The following is an 18,071-nucleotide window of genomic DNA, read 5'->3' on the forward strand; positions in this document are numbered from 1 at the left end:
TGATCTGGCATCATTGTGCAATCTGACAAACATACGTGGAAGGATATATCTTTCTTTCATCAGCAAACTCTAACAGTCTAATGTGAACTTAGAACAACGCTGCGGAGTTTGGAAGATGTTGAACGTTGTACCTCTGTTTTGCAGCATGCATTACTTAAATGAACGTGCGCGTGTGTGTGTGTCATTATATAACGTGAAGTTGTTGTATCGATCATTCTTACTGGTTGCTTGTGTGTGAGTCAGTTTTAGCACAGTAAATATATCTGCCCTCTTATCAACTAAGATGCAGGACCCAGCAAATAAAGCCATCCAATGGTAAGATATTCTCAGCATTTTAAGAAAATAAAATGCTGGAAATTATGTTAATCAAATATGTACTTGACAGCTGCATGCAGCCGAGAGCCATATCAACTGGGTCTTCAGAAAGCTCTTTTTTTAAAGTTAAAGATTGATTTTTTGTCGACACACCCATATCACTCTAATCCAATTATAGGATGTCACTTGACGAATCGGGCGTGTGCATCCACGTATATGAAGGCTGGATCTTGCAATGAACCACTGAGGGTCTCGAGGCATCCTTAACACATCAGATACAGTAGAGTTACATGTGCTGAGAACAGAAAGGACATAAAACGTCACAATGAGCTCATCTAAAGGTGAGAAGTTTGTTTTTGATTGCACGCATATAGTTCCCTTAAATGCACTCATTTCATAGTTTTACTGAATCGTGCATGTCAGTCTGATCATGTAATACTGTAACTGTGTGCGTGCAAAAGTTTCATCTTATAGTAGCAGGAAAAAACTGCTGCTATACAGGGTTGGGAATGGCAATTTTTCGAGCGATCGATGAATGATGTATTGTATAAAAACTATTGCATAAGTCGCAGGAATTGAAACATGACGCCCCTCTCAGCTCTTTCATCTACCGCAGTTTGGATGCTAAATAAAGTAAAAAACTTAGTAAACAGAAAACGGTTGCAAAAAATATTAGCGTGATGCGTAACAAAAGTAAAAAGTTACATATTACAGTTAAATCTTTCTGGTTTTAATTTCTTTCTGACAGCCATTTTGCTCTTTGGTGTCATATTTCCATATAGAGAAAAAAAGAAAGAAAGAAAAGAAATGGGGCGTTGATGACGTTTTCCTCATAAAATATCGCGATTGTTGCAATGGAATTTATAGTGCTTATTATAAAACTGACTATGCTTTCTGATTGGATGTGCACATTGTCCGTATTATGCATGGAGTTGCGGCGCTGCTTGGCAACCAAAGCCAGTTAGAGTTCATCAAAAGTGGGACATCAGGCGAAGTAGAACGAATGCGTTTATGGTCTATTGCTTTTTAAAATTATATCAATTATATATATATATATATATATATACACCAGATCAGTAACAAACCAGCTGCAATGTTCCATAAACCATGTGAAGATGATATGACGTTGCTATTATGATACGAGGCTGATACACACACACACACACACACACACAATTCATATAATTAAACAAAAGCAATTTGAGGTTTTTCGTAGTATTTCTGTATATTTCGTCATGTTTTATAGAATTTAAAAAAAAGTAGTAAAAATATTGAAACTTTTTTTTTTGCTCTAAACTAAAAAATATAATAAAAATATAATATAATAAAAACAAAATGCAAAACAATAGGGAACAAAATGAAGCAAAAAAAATAAAAAATAAAAAAATAGTTGTGTTGCATAGCTGCATATTTGCATGTTGCATTTTTTGCACAGTGTTTTAACCCTATATCATGTGGAGCAGTTTCTGAAGAGTTGTTTCTGTGGTTAATAGCCTCAATTAAAATTTATTATTTATTGAACATTGGTTTTTTTTTATCATATTGCTTTTGCTTATTTAGTAATATAAGTACTTTTATATGTATCTCACAGAATATATGAATGGCCATGTCCACCTGGAAGAATCAGACATGTATGAGTCAGATGGCAAGCTGTTCCTTACTGAGGCTTTCAATGTGATTATGGAGGAGATACTTCACAAAGGAACTGACTCGGAGGAGAAGGTTAAGTCTTTTAAGAATTTATCATCCCATTTAACAACTTCTGCATCTTCCTATCTTATCTTGCATCTCAGGAGATGAACTGCATGTCTTTGCATTCACAGGTGTGTGAGTGGAAAGATCCCGATCAGCTGAGAGCTCTTCTGGACCTTGATCTCAGAGAGCATGGAGAATCTCACAAGCAGTTACTGCAGAGGGTTCGAGATGTGGCCAGATACAGTGTTAAAACCTGTATGTTGCATGTGCTGGGATCGAATCCCAGAAATTTTTAATATTAGCAGTTGTCCTATATTCTGAAATTATTATATTTTGTTCCTCCTAAATCTCCTCCTAAATATTTGGTTACATCCTGGTCCAGAGCCTTTTCTCATTCACAGGTCATCCTCGGTTCTTCAATCAGCTGTTTGCTGGCGTGGACTACCATGCACTGACAGGACGGCTCCTCACTGAAACCCTCAACACCAGCCAGTATGTGTGAATGAGCTTCCACATAGACATTTTCAGTTGTTCATGTTAATGTGTTACAGTAAATGTGCCTTCTTAAGGTTCTCAGATGAGTGCTGGAAAAGGGTCTGTATGGGGTTTTATTAACTGAGGGGTTCAAAAGTGTTAAACTTTGAGTAAATTGTAAGCTGTTACGTTGTTGCTGAAGTGTTCCAGTAAACTCTGTTGTCATAGTAATAAGTAACTTATCAGAGCACCTAAAGCTATCAGATGACACCTTTTGATAACAGCATGGAGCCACTGGTTTCATATAGGCTATCTAAAAACTGTGTTAATTAGAGATTGAGAAATTTTTAGATAATGCAAAGAGTGTTGTTATCATTAACTAAAACTACAAATGTTTTTGAAAAATGACATGTTCATCAGTTTGTTTCTTCATCAGAATAGATTTATTTATCAGAGACATGTAGCATTACATCACTTGCTCACCAATGGATGCTCTGCAGTGAATGGGTGCCGTCAGATTGAGACTCCAAACACTTGATAAAAACATCACATTAATCCAACAGTAATCCAGTCCATCAATAAATGTCCTGTGTAGTGAAAAGCGGCATGTTTGCAAGAAACAAATCCATCATTACATCAATAACAAACATGCAGCTTTTCGCTTCACAGGAAGTTAATTGATGGACTGGAATCATGTGGATTACTTTTCAGCTGTTTGGAGTTTCTTTCTGATGGCACCCATTTACTGCAGAGGATCTACTGGTGAGCAAGTGATGCAGCTAAATTTCTCCAATATGTTCCCCAAATCTATTCCTTCAATAAATACTATAAATACATGCACATATCATGACTGATCAATCTGCAGCATACTCAGTGTGAAGTTTTTACAGATACACCTATGAAGTGGCTCCGGTGTTTGTCCTGATGGAGGAGGAAGTGCTCTGTAAGCTTCGCTCTCTGGTTGGCTGGTCAGAAGGAGACGGGATATTTTGTCCTGGGGGTTCAATGTCCAACATGTATGCCATGAACGTCGCACGGTACTGGGCCTTCCCTCAAGTGAAGACACAAGGCTTGTGGGCCACCCCACGAATGGCTATATTTACATCACAACAGGCAAAAGACAAGAGCTACTTGTTCTAATCTTAGATTTAAAAGAGCATAATATGCAATATTATTAAAACTGTACCATAATTTTTTTTAGGGTCATTACTCAATGAAAAAAGCAGCTGCTTTCCTTGGTATCGGAACGGACAACGTTTTCATTGTACAAGTGGATGAGAGGTGCAGGAACTTATCTCTAACACATTTTGGAAAACCAGTGTTTCACTTTAAATTGTTTCAAATGTTTTTTGTTCCCCTACAGTGGCAGCATGAGACCAGAGGACCTAGAGGCGAAAATCGTGCAGGCAAAATCACAAGTAAATATTTAAATTATATCAGTAAGATGATTCTTTGGAAAATAGTCTTTTATGCTCACCAGTACTGCTTTTATTTAATAAAAAAAACAGTAATATTGTGAAATATTATTATAATTTAATATATATATATATTTCTCTTTTAATATACTAAAAAGTTTCTTCATGTGATGCAAAGCTAAAATTTCAGTGTCACATGATGCTTTAAAAATCATTCATGCTGAAACAGTTTTTTCAGGATTAATAGAAAGTAAAATTGTAAAACATTATAAATATTTACTTTCATTTTTGATCAATTCAAGGGATCCTTGCTGACCCCTGATTCATTTTTGAATGGTAGTGTATATAATTTTATCATGAACTACATAGTAAATATAAAGCAGTTTGTGTAAGTGAGAACTTCACTTAAAAATGTTGATTTATTATCTCATTCCAAATGCATTTGAATTTCTTCCCTTCATGGAACATAAAAAGGAAGTATTTTGCAGAATGTTCAAGCTGTTTTTTGGACAAAGCAAAAGCAGATAATAGCCAAAAAGTGTTCTAAAGACATCTGATTGTCTGCTTTCATGCATGGAAAAGAGCAGCGTGAACATTAGACAAAACATCTCCTTTTGTGTTCTATGGAAATAAAAGGTCATACAGGTTTGGAAAACCATAAGAGTGACAAATCACTTTTTTTGCATGAAATATCCAAGGGTCAAAAGTTAATGGTGTTTGGCCATTGTCTATTGTATCTCCTTTAGGATGCTGTCCCGTTTTTCGTTAATGCCACAGCGGGTACCACAGTGCAGGGCGCCTTTGATCCTCTGAACCGCATAGCTGACATAAGTGAAAGAAACGGCATGTGGATGCACGTTGACGTAAGTGCAGCATGTTTACCTTATGTAACACCATTGTGCAACACGTCTATATGCATGTGGCCCCCAGTTGTATGCAGAATTTCACCCGTTTCTAACTGTTACAATCTGGATCTCTCTTTTTTACAGGCCGCTTGGGGAGGAAGCGTGCTGTTTTCCAAAAAACATAAACATCTGGTTGCAGGAATAGAAAGGTTTGAACACTGTGATTTGGTTAGAGAAGTAGCCCATTTTTGACTATATCATTTAATGTTTTATTTTTTTAACACTCAGAGCAAACTCTGTGACTTGGAACCCTCACAAAATGCTTCTAGCGGGATTGCAGTGCTCTGTGGTTTTGTTCAGAGATACCACGGTATGAACGCTTGTGGAATGTAGCAATCCATCTATCTTTTCTTTTACTTCTAACCCCGTGCAAGTCAATTCATGCAATGTTTTTGCTTATTAGTCAAGTGAACGTATTATATTGACACGCCCACAAGTGCAACTCGCTGTTCCTAATTTTATTTTCCCCATCTCAATCTGTAGAATCTGTTAATGCACTGTCACAGTGCCAAGGCAACCTACTTATTCCAGCAAGACAAGTTCTACGATACAAGTCTAGACACGGGAGACAAATCCATCCAGTGTGGCCGCAAGGTGGATTGTTTGAAGCTGTGGTTGATGTGGAAGGCAATAGGAACACATGGTCTTTCAGAGCGAGTGGAGAAGGCCTTTGCCCTCGCAAGGTATCTGATGCATCTGTTAGATGTTGTTGTTGATTAATATACTAATATACATTGCATTTCGTGAAACACTATTGACTTGTATAATTAAATGCATTAGATTTTAAATAACTGTTTTCTGTTTAAACATATTTTAAAATGTAATTTATTTATGTAATGCAAAGATGCATTTTCAGCAGCATTATTCCAGTCTTCAATGTCACATGATCCTTCAGAAATCATCTTGATACAGTTATTATTATTGTCAGTGTTGAGCACAGTTTGGTGCTTAATATTTTAAACCTTAATATACCGTTACTGTATATTTTATTTATTTATACTTGTATAGCCTATATTTATTTTAATAATCTATTATTTATGTCTGCATTAGGTATTTAGTTGAAGAAATGGAGAAAAGGGACAATTTCAAGTTGGTCTGTAAGGTACAGTGTTGCACTGTAGACAAACCTGAAGTACTTATCTTTATGTAAATATGACTCATGTTTATATATTTATATGTGGTGTGTGCTTTCCAATAGGGGCCTTTTGTGAACGTTTGCTTCTGGTTCATTCCACCCAGTCTGAGAAGGAAGGAGAACAGTGCAGATTACCAGGAAAGCTTATCAAAGGTCGGCTCCGTTTAAATGTAGAATGATAAATAATATGGCAGAGAATTTCATTATTGAGCACAGAATGATAGCTCCTAATGTCATGTCCAATATACGCCATCAGGTGGCGCCGGTCATCAAAGAGAGAATGATAAAGCGTGGAACCATGATGGTGGGATACCAGCCCATGGATGGACACGTCAACTTCTTCCGTATGGTTGTTGTTTCTCCTCAGCTGACCACCAAGGACATGGATTTCTTCCTTGATGAGATAGAGGACCTAGGGAAGGACCTGTAGTTAGTTTGAATATCTATGGTCTACCAATCACAGTACCCCCTCATCTCGTCATTTTTAAATTTGCGATAAGGTTGCTAAAATGTTGACTTATAAGCAGTACATAATACTGACTTCAATGAGTAAGCGAGCAAAAGAAGTATGCATCTACAGAGGTCATAAAGTGAATGAATCTCATAGATTCTGGCCCACCTAAGTATTGAATTCATTTGGAAAACCCAGTTTTAGGTAGCCTGTTAGAGCCTTTACTAATGAGCCTGATTATATAAATCATGTGTATTAAATAAGGGCGACATCCAAGATGTGCACTACAGAGGCCACTACTGAGACGCCCTGTGTCTGTAAACGTGATGTCAGCAAAACTGAATGTGCATTGTGCAAAATGATTCACAGGAGGAAAGCGTTTCTGATTGGCTAAATGCATGGGCTGTTCCCCGTTCTCTCTCTCTTTTCTCAGAGCCAAGGGCTGTCACCAAAACAGAGTGATTTTTTAAGCACACTTGCTTCAGTGATATCTGTTAATAAGGTGATTTTATGTGTGCTGTTGAAAAATAGCTTTACATTTAAGTATGCAAAACATTTTTGAGTAAATAAATTTTTTTTTTTTGGTGTCCTTAATTTAATAAGGATATTTTATAAGTTAGTTGATGATGTAGTGACTTGATTGTATTACACACATTGTCTGCACAAGTTTGCTTTAATCTCCTTTATAAAGGAGACTTACCCTAATAATAGGTCAATATACATAGGCTCAACATGTCCCTTGAAGCTGAAAGAATTATTTGTTGTCTTTTGATTTACTTTGTTTTGAAAACATCACTATTTGTCACAAAAACTTTTATATTAGAAAGGATATAATTATATTTCCTCGTTTCCAAATGTCAAATAAAAGTTACTTTTCGCAAGAACCACAACATTTTACATATTAATAAAATATATTCCCCTCAGAACACTCGTGGACTTTATTTACACCGGAAGTAGGCCTAGCCTGTAATTTGTTGCCCGTGTGGTGATCACGTGACAGACGCTCCCCAGAGAGCACTTCCGGTAACGTTTCCTGTGTTTGTAAACTGAAAAGATTGTCCGACAAGAAAATATTGGGCTACTGTAAACGAAGAGGAGTAAGGTAAAACAAACGCGCGAAGCCTGCGGTACTGCTTTTATTAAACCTGCAACAGCATTTAAAAAAGACTCACTGTTTTAACTGCACTGAAATATGAAGTTAAATAGAGTCGCGCCCTGTTGTGCTGCAGGATGAATGGAGGAGTTTACATTAGCAATGTGTTTACAGTTCAGACTGAACAAAAATGATTTCCACATTTAGAAACTGAGATTGTAAATATCTGAATTCGCGCATTTTTTTACTTTTAACCCGTTCAGACCTGAATTCTGTTCTGCAGACACAAATAATAAGGCAAAGTATTATTTCTACTCCCAATTCAGCCATACATTGATTTTATGTATTATATTATTATATATAATTTAGCCATATATGAATATATATTATAGCATATGATTCTGTCATATATATGATTATTATTCATAGTTATTTCATTGCAATGCACGTTGGTTATGAACAGTAACTGTGTCCAGATATCTGTGTTTATGGATGTTCATAAATAACTATAAATACAGATATTTTATAAAATGAACTTTAATGAAGTTAGTCTTAAATAATGCTACATTTTTGTGCTTTCAAATTGTTTTTAAATCAAGGGTTTTTATTTTTTCTTTTAAGTGAAATATTTACATGCATGTTAAAGTAAATAGTAATTCAATTTAAATGATTAGCCTATTTATTATGATTGTCACTCTTGGGAGCAAGCAAAGCTTAATTTGTCTTTGTGTTTGTAAACACATTTGTGGTTCAGGCTCACAACTTTTCAAATTTCTTCGACAAAGTAATATGTATCTGTGTAATTATGTCTTGTGCCATGGCATTAAAAATAAATTAAAGTGATGTCCATTGTAACAGTCACTGGGTCTGAGCGGGTTGCTTTAATTTGCATTCATATATCATGGTTTCTAATAATCAAACCAAACCGCAAAGAAGTTTGATTTATTACCTATAATTTCAGGCTAAATGAGTTATAATAGAGTGTATTACGTAGACGCAATTGAGTTGTTCTTGTAAAGTTTGTTTTCTTTGGCTTGATTTGCTGTAGATTGCAATCTGTTCGCCATGCGATAAGACTGATGCAATTTCATTGTCTATCTCCTGGAATTAATTTAACCTCCAGGACCCTGCCGGTTGCCAAATCCCCTCATGAGCCGAATAAATGGAAATCACAATATTCACCCACTCACCTTGATCTATATGTCATTGCAATCATACTATGTTAATTTTGTCTAATGCAATTGCTGTCATTGTCCAGTTTGCATCCGTGCCTAGTTTTGGTCGTTCATGATTTATAGTTGTGTTTATCTGGATCTTCGAGGGTGAGTTAGTGGGACTAATGCTCAGGGATAAGCGATGGAAGGAAAGAGGGTGGTTGAAGTAAATCTGTTTTTTATTCCAGTGAGTCCCAGAATCTGATCAACCAAATCCAAAATCAACAGGGCATAAACGCTCGGATGTATTCCTACCATTTGAGTTTGACAGAACCGATGAGAATCCACTCCACTCACTTTTAGTTTTGACCTGGTTTGTTTCCAGATGTCATTTAGGGACTCTTGATGCTAAATCTGAAGCCAAACTCTTATGGCTTAAAAACACAGCCCTATAAGCCTACATAAACAAAGGCTTGGCAATGCAGACATGGAAAATGTCTGATTCTAGTGAATAAAAGCCATGATTTGTCCACGGTTGGGCTAGATGTGTGGCAACATCATAGACAGAGATGGATATTACCCTGGCTTTATATCCCCCCTTCTGTTTCTAGGCTTGGGCCCCTGATGGTTGGGGCTTGTGTGGTCTCTAAACAGTCTCCCTGCCCCGAGCGAAGCTCTCTGTAACCCAACACACACACACACACTCTCACCACTGCGATGTCACACCTTTCCAACAGCTCAGTGCGAGATCACATGAAATGGGTCAGTGTGTTTTTTCTCTTCTTCATTTGCATTTTCTGCATTTGTCCACATTTGTTTGAAAAAGAAGGCCTTCATTTTCATTTTGCTTGGCGTTTCTGTGTATTAACTCTTTGTAATTCACTTCCACAGCGTGACTTGACACAAAACATACATGGATTTGTTTACAAGTAATGGGGTGGATCTCACAAAAGAACGTATCTGGGACATATTTCTCCCAAAATTATATTTTGCATTAAGTTAAGCCTTTTTAGGGCCATTTAGTATTTTTAAAAACATGTTAATTACAATTAAGCACATTTCACATTGTTGTAGTATTTAAAATTATATCTTTACATGATTATAGATTTTATTTTACTGCATAACACTGACAAATTACTGTACTGCAATAATGAGAAAGACATTTGTGTATAATACGGTAGTGTGAGTTGTGGGGAATTCTTAATGCAAAAATCTTAACTTAAAAAATATAATATTATAATTATTTTTGCATAGAATGTGTATTTTTGTGTCATTGAGAAAATGTAAGCATTTTTGTCTCAATGATCCTAAAATACATAATTTATGGAAAAATTATTAATACTTTTAATAATAATAATTTTGCATAATTTATAATTACTACTACTAATATAAAATGTATATTTTAGGATCATTATGACAATGTTAATAAAATATTTATGTGAATTATGTATTTTAGGATCATTAAGACAACAATGTTAATAAACGTACAATATATGACATGATTACACAGGTTCATATAATAGTCAGTGTTAATGTTATTATTATTATTTGTATAACTGAGTAATTAAATTATTATTAATATGAAAAATCAAATAATAAAACCATTAATATTATAAATAATTAAAAAATAAAAACATATAAATTATTTTGATAAAATGATATTTTAATTATTTTATTTATTTTAATTTATATATATTTTTTATTATTATTTCATAGTAAAATGCCCTTGGCATGTTCTTGACATAACTAAATAACTATGGCCTCTGAATTAATTTGACAGATCGTGAAAGTGGTAACTGGGTCACATTTGTCAGACTTCAAGCTAAATTTCCAACCCATCAGATTAGTGACTTTGGGAAGCATTGTTGTTGTTAGTTTTTGAACAGATGTGTATGTTTGTGGTTGTATTTCTACACAGGCTGGGTTGCTTGGCTGTGAAGCGGTGCTGTCCAGCATGGCACTCATGCAGGCCGGCTCCATGCCCAACCATAAGAAGATGGGTTCTCATCTGGGCCAGGGACAGAGAGAAAACAATCACAACCAGGAAACCCACAGCCAACACGGCCACATGGTGCTTCCCTCAGGAGTCAGCTGCCCACCACTGGTAAGGGAAAAATACATGAATTGTGTTGGGAAAGAAAGTCATATTGGTCTGGAATGACTTTTTGAGGTGAACTATTCATTTAAATTTTGAAAGTCTTCCATAAAACCCTGTAGCTAATACTAAGGTCATGGATATAATTCCCAGGGAATGCATGAAATGCTAAAATATGTGTTTTGAATGCAATTTGAAATTGCTTTGTTTGGATGAAAACTACCAAATGCATAAATATACAAAAACTTTATTCTAAAAAACCAATAACCCCTATTTAATTAAGTTATTATTAATTAATTTTCATAAATTGTTTTTTATTGTGTTAGTTAGCTGTATTTTTTTTTGTTATTATTATTTAAACAAAAACAACCCAACTGTAGTTTGATTGATATTAATTGGAATGCAGGATAAAAAAACATGATTTTTGATTTCTGTTTTTGCAAATGAACTGTTCATATAAATGTAACACTTTAATTCAACAAGGATGCATTTAATTGATCAAAGGTGACAGCAAAGACATTTATAATGTTACAAAAGATTTCTTTGTTCTTTCTAAGAACATTCTATTCATCAGAGAATTCTAAAAAACACTGTTTCCACAAATATATTAAACAACACAATTATTTTCTACATTGGTATTAAAAAAAGTGTTTCTTGAGCTGCAAATCAGCATACAAGAATGATTTCATTTATTAAGGGAAAAAAGCTGTCCAAACCTACCTGCTGAAAATTCAGTATTTGTTATTTTAAATTTATAGTATTTAAGAATAGTTTTTTACAGTATTCAGTGATTTTCTTTCAGAAACATTTTTAAAAAATCTTGCTGGCCCCAAACTTTTGAACAGTAGTGTATATTTAAAAGTCTAGTGGCTGGATATTTGTATATATATATATATATATATATATATATATATACAGTACCGTGTATATATAAAAAATTTAGATCATCAAACTAATTTTAATATTACACAAAGATAATGCAAGTAAATATAAAATGCAGTTTTTAAAATGATAATTTCATTTATTAAGGGAAAAAAGCTGTCCAAACCTACCTGGACCTACGTGAAAAATGAATTGCCCCCTCCTGTTAAATGTTGAAAGAACTGTGATTAACCACATTATTTTAGAAAGCGGAGTTAAATTTCACTAGCCAAACCCAGGCCTGATTACTGCCAGACCTGTTGAATCAAGAAATAGAACCTGTCTGATAAAATGAAGCATGCTTAAAGAGCAACACATCATGCTGCGTTCTAAAGAAATTCACGAACAGATGAGAAACAAAATAGTTGACAAGTATCAGTCTGGAAAGGGTTATAAAGCCATTTCTAAGGCTTTGGGACTCCAGCGAACCACGGTCAGAAGCAATTTTCCACAAATGGAGAAAACTTGGAAAAGTGGTGAACCAGGAGTGGCCGGCCGGCCGGCCAAAATTACTCCAAGAGCACAACAACGACTCATCCAGGAGGTCATAGAAGAACCCAGAAGAACATCTGAAGAACTACCTCACTCGCCTCAATTAAACTCAGTGTTCATGATTCAACAATAAGAAAGAGAGAGAGTTCCAAGGCAAAATCCACTGCTGACCAAAAAGAAGGCTCATCTCACACTTGCCAAAAAATATCTTGATTATCCCCAAGACTTTTGGGCAAATATTCTGTGGACTGATGCAACAAAAGTTAAACTTTTTGAAGGTGTGTGTCCCGTTACATCTGGTGTAAAACCAACACAGCATTTCATAAAAAATACATCATACCAACGGTCAAACATGGTGGTGGTAGTGTGATGGTCTGGGGCTGCTTTGCCATAATTTGGATGCATGAACCATGAATCAGAAAATCCTGAAGGAGAATGTCCGGCCATCAGTTTGTGACCTCAAGCTCAAGCACACTTTGGTTATGCAGCAGGACAATGATCACAAACACAGCAGCAAGTCCACCTCTGAATGGCTCAAGAATAAATAAATTAAGGTTTTGGAGTGACCAAATCAAAGTCCGGACTTAAATCCAATTGATATGCTGCAGCATGACCTTAAACTGTTCATTCATGCTCGAAAACCCTCCAATGTGGCTGAATTAAAACAATTCTACAGAGAAGAGTGGGTCAAAATTTCTCCACAGCGATGTGAAAGACTCATTGCCAGTTATCACAAACACTTGATTGCAGCTGTTGCTGCAAAGGGTTGAAAAACCAGTTATTAGATTTAGGGGGCAATTACTTTTTCACGTAGGGCCAGGCAGGTTTGGACAGCTTTTTCTCCTTAATAAATGAAATCATTATTTCAGAACTGTATTATGTATTTACTCGGGTTATCTTTGTGTAGTATTAAAATTAGTCTGATGATCTGTATTTTATATATATTTTGTTTGAAATACTTCTGAATTTATTAACTTGTGTTATAAAATCATTTGCATTCAATTTGGTGACTTATATACTTTTTACAGCTCATCCGCAAGGACGGAGAGTTTCACTCTTCCAGGCTCTTGGATGAAAAAGACATGCAAGCCAGCCAGAACGTGCAGCCAAAGAAGAAGAACAGGAAGTCTGGACTTCCCACCAAAATGAGAGAAAAACCCCAGGCATGCGTTCAGTCTGTCTGCAGTATTGCTCTGTGATTTTGCCTGTTTATCACATTTACACACTTCCGCTCGTATTCGTATCCTGACTGAACGCTGTTTTTTTTTCTGTATGTGACGTGGGTGGAGATTCCTGACGTTAATGACGATAACTCACTCAGCTCTCAAGTGCAGAAGAACTTTATATGTGAGCACTGCTACAGTGCTTTCCGCAGTAGTTACCACCTCAAACGACACATTCTCACCCATACGGGTACGCCATAATCCTTTCTGCTCACACGTCATCTTACGATTTGTACAAAGAGATGCATGAAGTAAATATGTGTACATCTGTATGTGTGTTTTAGGGGAAAAGCCATTCGCGTGTGATATGTGTGACATGAGGTTTATTCAGCGCTACCACCTGGAAAGACATAAGCGTGTTCACAGCGGTGAGAAGCCTTATCAGTGTGACCGCTGCCAACAGGTGAGACATGACAAACACGGGGACCTTGCTGTTTGCCCATTACGTGCAGAAATTTATGTCTTTATGATAGTGTGACAGTACTTTTTAGTGTCTGACAACATAATGGGGACTTTACATGTTTGTGATATGACAAATTCACAAAAAGGGAAACAGGATATGTAAGGGAAAAAAAAAAGGAAAAATGGTTATTTTGCTAGAATGAAGTGAAGTAGTTGAAGGGGAGGAGTTGAAAAATAAGACAGCTTGGTGATGCTAGCTAAAAAACAGCATATTACATTTAGATGATGGACAGTTTGAAGATAGTTTTTTATTTTGAATAACTGACTGTAACACTGATTACTAATAAACTGTGCACAATAAGACTAGAAATGAGTATTAAGAAAGTAAATATGGTAAGTTTTGCTTTCATGTTGACATTTCATGTTGATATGGCTTTATCATTGTGATATCAGATTATTAACAAAATCTTAATGCGTATACTTTTATGGGTGCTTATGCCTGAATTATGCCAGAAAACGTGATACAATATTCATTTCAAGCTGGTAGGACAATTTAGCTGGCAAAAATCATGATCCGAGTCTGTTTTGGTCTGCAATATCAAACTGGACCTATTCACTACAGATTAAAATAATAATAATAATAATAATACTTTTATTCAACAAGTATGCATTAATTTGATCAGAACTGACAGTAAAACATTTTTAATATTACAAAAAAAAAGTTTCAAATGATGTTCTTTCTATTCATCAAAGAATCCTGAAAAAAATGATCAGTTTCCACAAAAATATTAAGCTGTTTTTCTATACACTGATAATATTAAGAAATGTTTTTTGAGCACCAAAACAGCATATCAGAATGATTTCTGAAAGATCATGTAACATTGAAGACTGAAGTAATGGCTGCTGGAAACCATCACAGGAATAAATTACATTTTAAAATATATTCAAATAGAAAACAGTGATTGCAAATTGTAGTTCACAGTACTACTGTTTTACTGTATTTCTGATCAAATAAATGCAGCCTTGAACATTAACATTAAAAATGGTGCATTTTTACATTAAATACACAATGTAATTCATATACTCAAAACATAGTGATCACAAAAGTGTGTAACCAGACAATAAAACCATAGATCCTACAAAAGAACACTTTAAATGGCATGCAGGGGCTTTTGGGAAACTCTTTCGACACTGGGAATCAGTGAATAACTTCATTTAAAGCATGTCCAAAAGAACCAATCCATTTAAACTGCATGTCTTCTGAGGCTAACTCAGTCTTCTATCACACAGAACTTTTCCAGAACTGACCGGTTACTACGGCATCGACGTTTGTGTGCCGTGGGCATCCCTAAAGAGGAGAACCAGCCGTGCTGTGAGGGACGGTCGTATTCTCAGGACCCCTCCCAGCACTCGGCGTCCTGGAGCCCACTGCAGACAAACAACAGCAGGCTGGCGGCGTGACAGCCTTCCGATCGCGTACAAACCACTTCCCAGCAAACATAATGGACTCGCCAGCATGACCTGACCGGGGGTCTGAGCCTGTAAAAACTGTTTAAAGACTCCAACACGTCCAGCTCTGATTCACTCGGCTCAACCCCAGTGGACTCTTTTATACTGCTTAGACTCTGGGAAATAGCATATTTTGTATTTTAGACGGTACTGTGATCAGCAGGTGGGTTAGTTGTGCATTCAGTCCAGGCAATAATGACTTCTGGTAGTTTAGAAACGCTTCCTTATGCAGGACTGTAGATTGTTGGGATTCCCAGTGTTACAGTGCACTCACATTTACTGTTGCACTGCGAAATGTTGCAAGCAAAATCCAGTCATTTCAATAGAAATTCACACAATTGGGAGTTTCGCACGAGGCTGGAAAAGTTCCCCATGCTGATTTAGCTTCTTTTTAAGTTGGTCAGGCCATCGAAGAGTCTGTTTCTTCATCAGAACAGATTTGGAGAAATGTAGCATTACATCATATGCTCACCAATGGATGCTGTGCAATGAATGGGTGCCGTCAGAATGAGAGTCCAACAGCTGATAAAAACATCACAATAATCCACAAGTAATCCATATGACTCAAGTCCATCAATTAAAATGCTAAAATACTCCCCCGTCCATAATATTGCTTTCTCCAGTGAAAAAGTCATCTTGTCTGAATCAGGAGAGAAAAATGCACAGATTAAACACCGTTTACAAGCCAAAACAGTCTAAAACACAAATATGTCGGTGGATTTTGATATGAGAGGACAACAGGATATGGGCTTTTTGTCTGGAGGAAACGTTATGTATTATGAGCTTGTATTTCGGTCAAAAGCAACAGTTTAAAGTTAAAAATGCCTTAATTTCTTTCCTTTATACTTCACAATGTGTTTCATGAACTGAAGTCTTGTGGATATGTTTTTATCAGCTGTTTGGACTCTCATTCTGACGGCACCCATTCACTGCAGAGGACTGGTGAGCAGGTGATGTAATGCTAAATCTCCTCAAATCTTATTTGATGAAGAAAGAAACACATCTTGGATGGCCTGAATGTGAACAAATTATTATCAAAGTTCCATTTTGGGGTTAACTATTCCTTTATTTACTGTGATAACAGCTCATGGCTATTGACAGCTTTACACAGGCCTTTACAGTTATAGCAGAAACATCTGGAACATCATCCGTCCTACATCCACAGGCTTTTTTTGTGGCCTACATTATGGTGTCAATCTTTTGAAGTTGGCTTTTCGGTCTACTTGAACACTGACTTTTCGTCGAGTATTTGCATATGAATGACAAATTTCTTCACGTGATAAGTCTGCGAGCATCTCAGTTTCTCTTCTGAAGTGACTGAAATGACAAAGCCGAGCCAAGAATAACAAAGAAAACCTTGTAACAGGTTGTACAGTTCATAGAGAGACAGATGTTTAAATAAAACTGATTTTTCACAGAGGTCTTGTTACATTTCTTATCGCGTAGACCTCAGTCCTTGAACACAGATTCTGACACGTGACAAGTTTGAGTTTATATATTTTTTCAGCATTTTAAATAATTTTAATAGAAACCGTAGTAGGATTAGACTGCTGCCACTGTCTTGACGGAGCAGATTCACTGTATTTTTTTTTACGTGTACACTTGCATGTTCCTTTCGTTACGCATATACAGAAAAAGGACTTGTATTGTGATTGTTTAAAATAATGAAAAACATTTGGGGAAAAAAACGCTTTGATCCATTTGTTTGGTATTTTTTATCGCTCTCAAACATGAACTACAGGTCAGCTTTATTCTATCCTGTTAGATACCATATAGTGAGTCCTAGGACCTCAAGTTGACAATAAAAGTTCTTTAAAAAAAGTGGCTTCTGTTTTACTCTGCACAAGCTTATTTGTATTTATTTGTACTTTTATTGTTTATGAACTGGTATAGCATGGTGATCTTCATCAGCACTAAGGCTATTTTCTGACTTTTTAAAAAAAAAAGTTGTGGGTTTGATTCCCAGCTAATAAGCTGATAAAATGTGTATCTTGAATACACTGCGAGTCACTTTGGATATAAGCATTTGCCATATGCATTAAATATAAACTGTTGTTTGTAAGAAATACACTACCATTCAAAAGTGTAAGTTTGCTAAGATTTGGATTTTTTTTTTTATGAAATTCTGCATTTGATGAAAAAAAGTAATGTGAAATATAATTAGAATTTCCAATTCAATATAAAGGTAATTTATTCCTGTGATGGAAAAGCAGTTGTGCTGCCTAATTGTGGAATTTATTTTTACCATTTTAAGAACAGCATCTTTCAACATCTTTCAAAGAACAGCATTTATTTGAAATAGAAATCATTTGATTTGTGACATTTATGGATTTCAGGTTAATTTATTGCATCCTTACTAAATATAAGTTATAATTTTTTTTTCAACAAAAAAATTTTACTGATCTAAAAATGTTGAACGTTAATGTTCATTCTTACCAGTAGGTGGCGGAATCCACCAATTTTCAACAAGTGTGCCGAAGCATATAAACAGATTAAGCCTTTAAAAGTCCTTAAAAATGATTTAGCATAGTTGTTTTGGGGTTTTATTTTATCTGTCATCATTCACTGCCTGCATGCCTAACATATATGAGCCTAGATGTTCATATATGCTCTACATGTTGTATAAATGACGCAGCTGTTTCCATATGATCCAGTAGAGGGCGATGTGTTCTTTGACATGTAAATACACACACACACACACACACACACACACACACACACACACACACACATACACACATATATATATATATATACACACACACATATATATTATATATATATATATATAT

At 35.7% G+C, this 18,071-nt stretch overlaps 2 protein-coding genes across 5 annotated transcripts; both read left to right on the plus strand.

Annotated features, from left to right (window-relative positions):
• Positions 1–175: 175 nt before the first annotated feature.
• On the plus strand, positions 176–7,316 carry LOC109081366 (cysteine sulfinic acid decarboxylase). Its single transcript, XM_042750052.1, has 15 exons — positions 176–315; positions 494–656; positions 1,907–2,037; positions 2,139–2,265; positions 2,412–2,502; positions 3,375–3,597; positions 3,686–3,765; positions 3,848–3,902; positions 4,646–4,762; positions 4,889–4,953; positions 5,033–5,114; positions 5,288–5,487; positions 5,855–5,906; positions 6,003–6,092; positions 6,196–7,316. The coding sequence occupies exons 2-15, from the start codon at positions 641–643 to the stop codon at positions 6,367–6,369; spliced, it is 1,503 nt and encodes a 500-aa protein (XP_042605986.1). The 5' UTR covers positions 176–315; positions 494–640; the 3' UTR covers positions 6,370–7,316.
• Positions 7,317–7,358: 42 nt separating this feature from the next.
• On the plus strand, positions 7,359–15,799 carry LOC109081367 (zinc finger protein 740-like). 4 transcript variants are annotated; one of them, XM_042750055.1, is made up of 7 exons: positions 7,359–7,492; positions 9,249–9,399; positions 10,556–10,741; positions 13,174–13,290; positions 13,429–13,558; positions 13,653–13,771; positions 15,061–15,799. In XM_042750055.1, exons 2-7 carry the CDS (start codon positions 9,355–9,357, stop codon positions 15,229–15,231), a joined length of 768 nt encoding a protein of 255 aa, XP_042605989.1. In that variant the 5' UTR covers positions 7,359–7,492; positions 9,249–9,354; the 3' UTR covers positions 15,232–15,799. The 4 variants fall into 4 exon arrangements, with proteins under 4 accessions (XP_042605989.1, XP_042605987.1, XP_042605990.1 ...); XM_042750053.1 differs by having other exon boundaries at positions 13,174–13,307; positions 13,428–13,558; positions 15,061–15,798; XM_042750054.1 differs by having other exon boundaries at positions 7,385–7,517; positions 13,174–13,307; positions 13,428–13,558.
• Positions 15,800–18,071: the final 2,272 nt, after the last annotated feature.

Source organism: Cyprinus carpio, chromosome B23 (assembly GCF_018340385.1).
Source record: "Cyprinus carpio isolate SPL01 chromosome B23, ASM1834038v1, whole genome shotgun sequence".
Taxonomy (NCBI): Eukaryota; Metazoa; Chordata; class Actinopteri; order Cypriniformes; family Cyprinidae; genus Cyprinus; species Cyprinus carpio.

Coding starts and splice junctions, on each gene's coding strand:
- LOC109081366 (XM_042750052.1), top strand. Junction 2,266..2,411: donor CAGATACAGTGTTAAAACCT/GTATGTTGCATG, acceptor TCTCATTCACAG/GTCATCCTCGGTTCTTCAAT. Junction 5,115..5,287: donor TTTTGTTCAGAGATACCACG/GTATGAACGCTT, acceptor CTCAATCTGTAG/AATCTGTTAATGCACTGTCA.
- LOC109081367 (XM_042750053.1), top strand. CDS start 9,355: ATGTCACACCTTTCCAACAGCTCAGTGCGAGATCACATGAAATGG. Junction 13,559..13,652: donor ACACATTCTCACCCATACGG/GTACGCCATAAT, acceptor TGTGTGTTTTAG/GGGAAAAGCCATTCGCGTGT. Junction 13,772..15,060: donor AGTGTGACCGCTGCCAACAG/GTGAGACATGAC, acceptor TCTATCACACAG/AACTTTTCCAGAACTGACCG.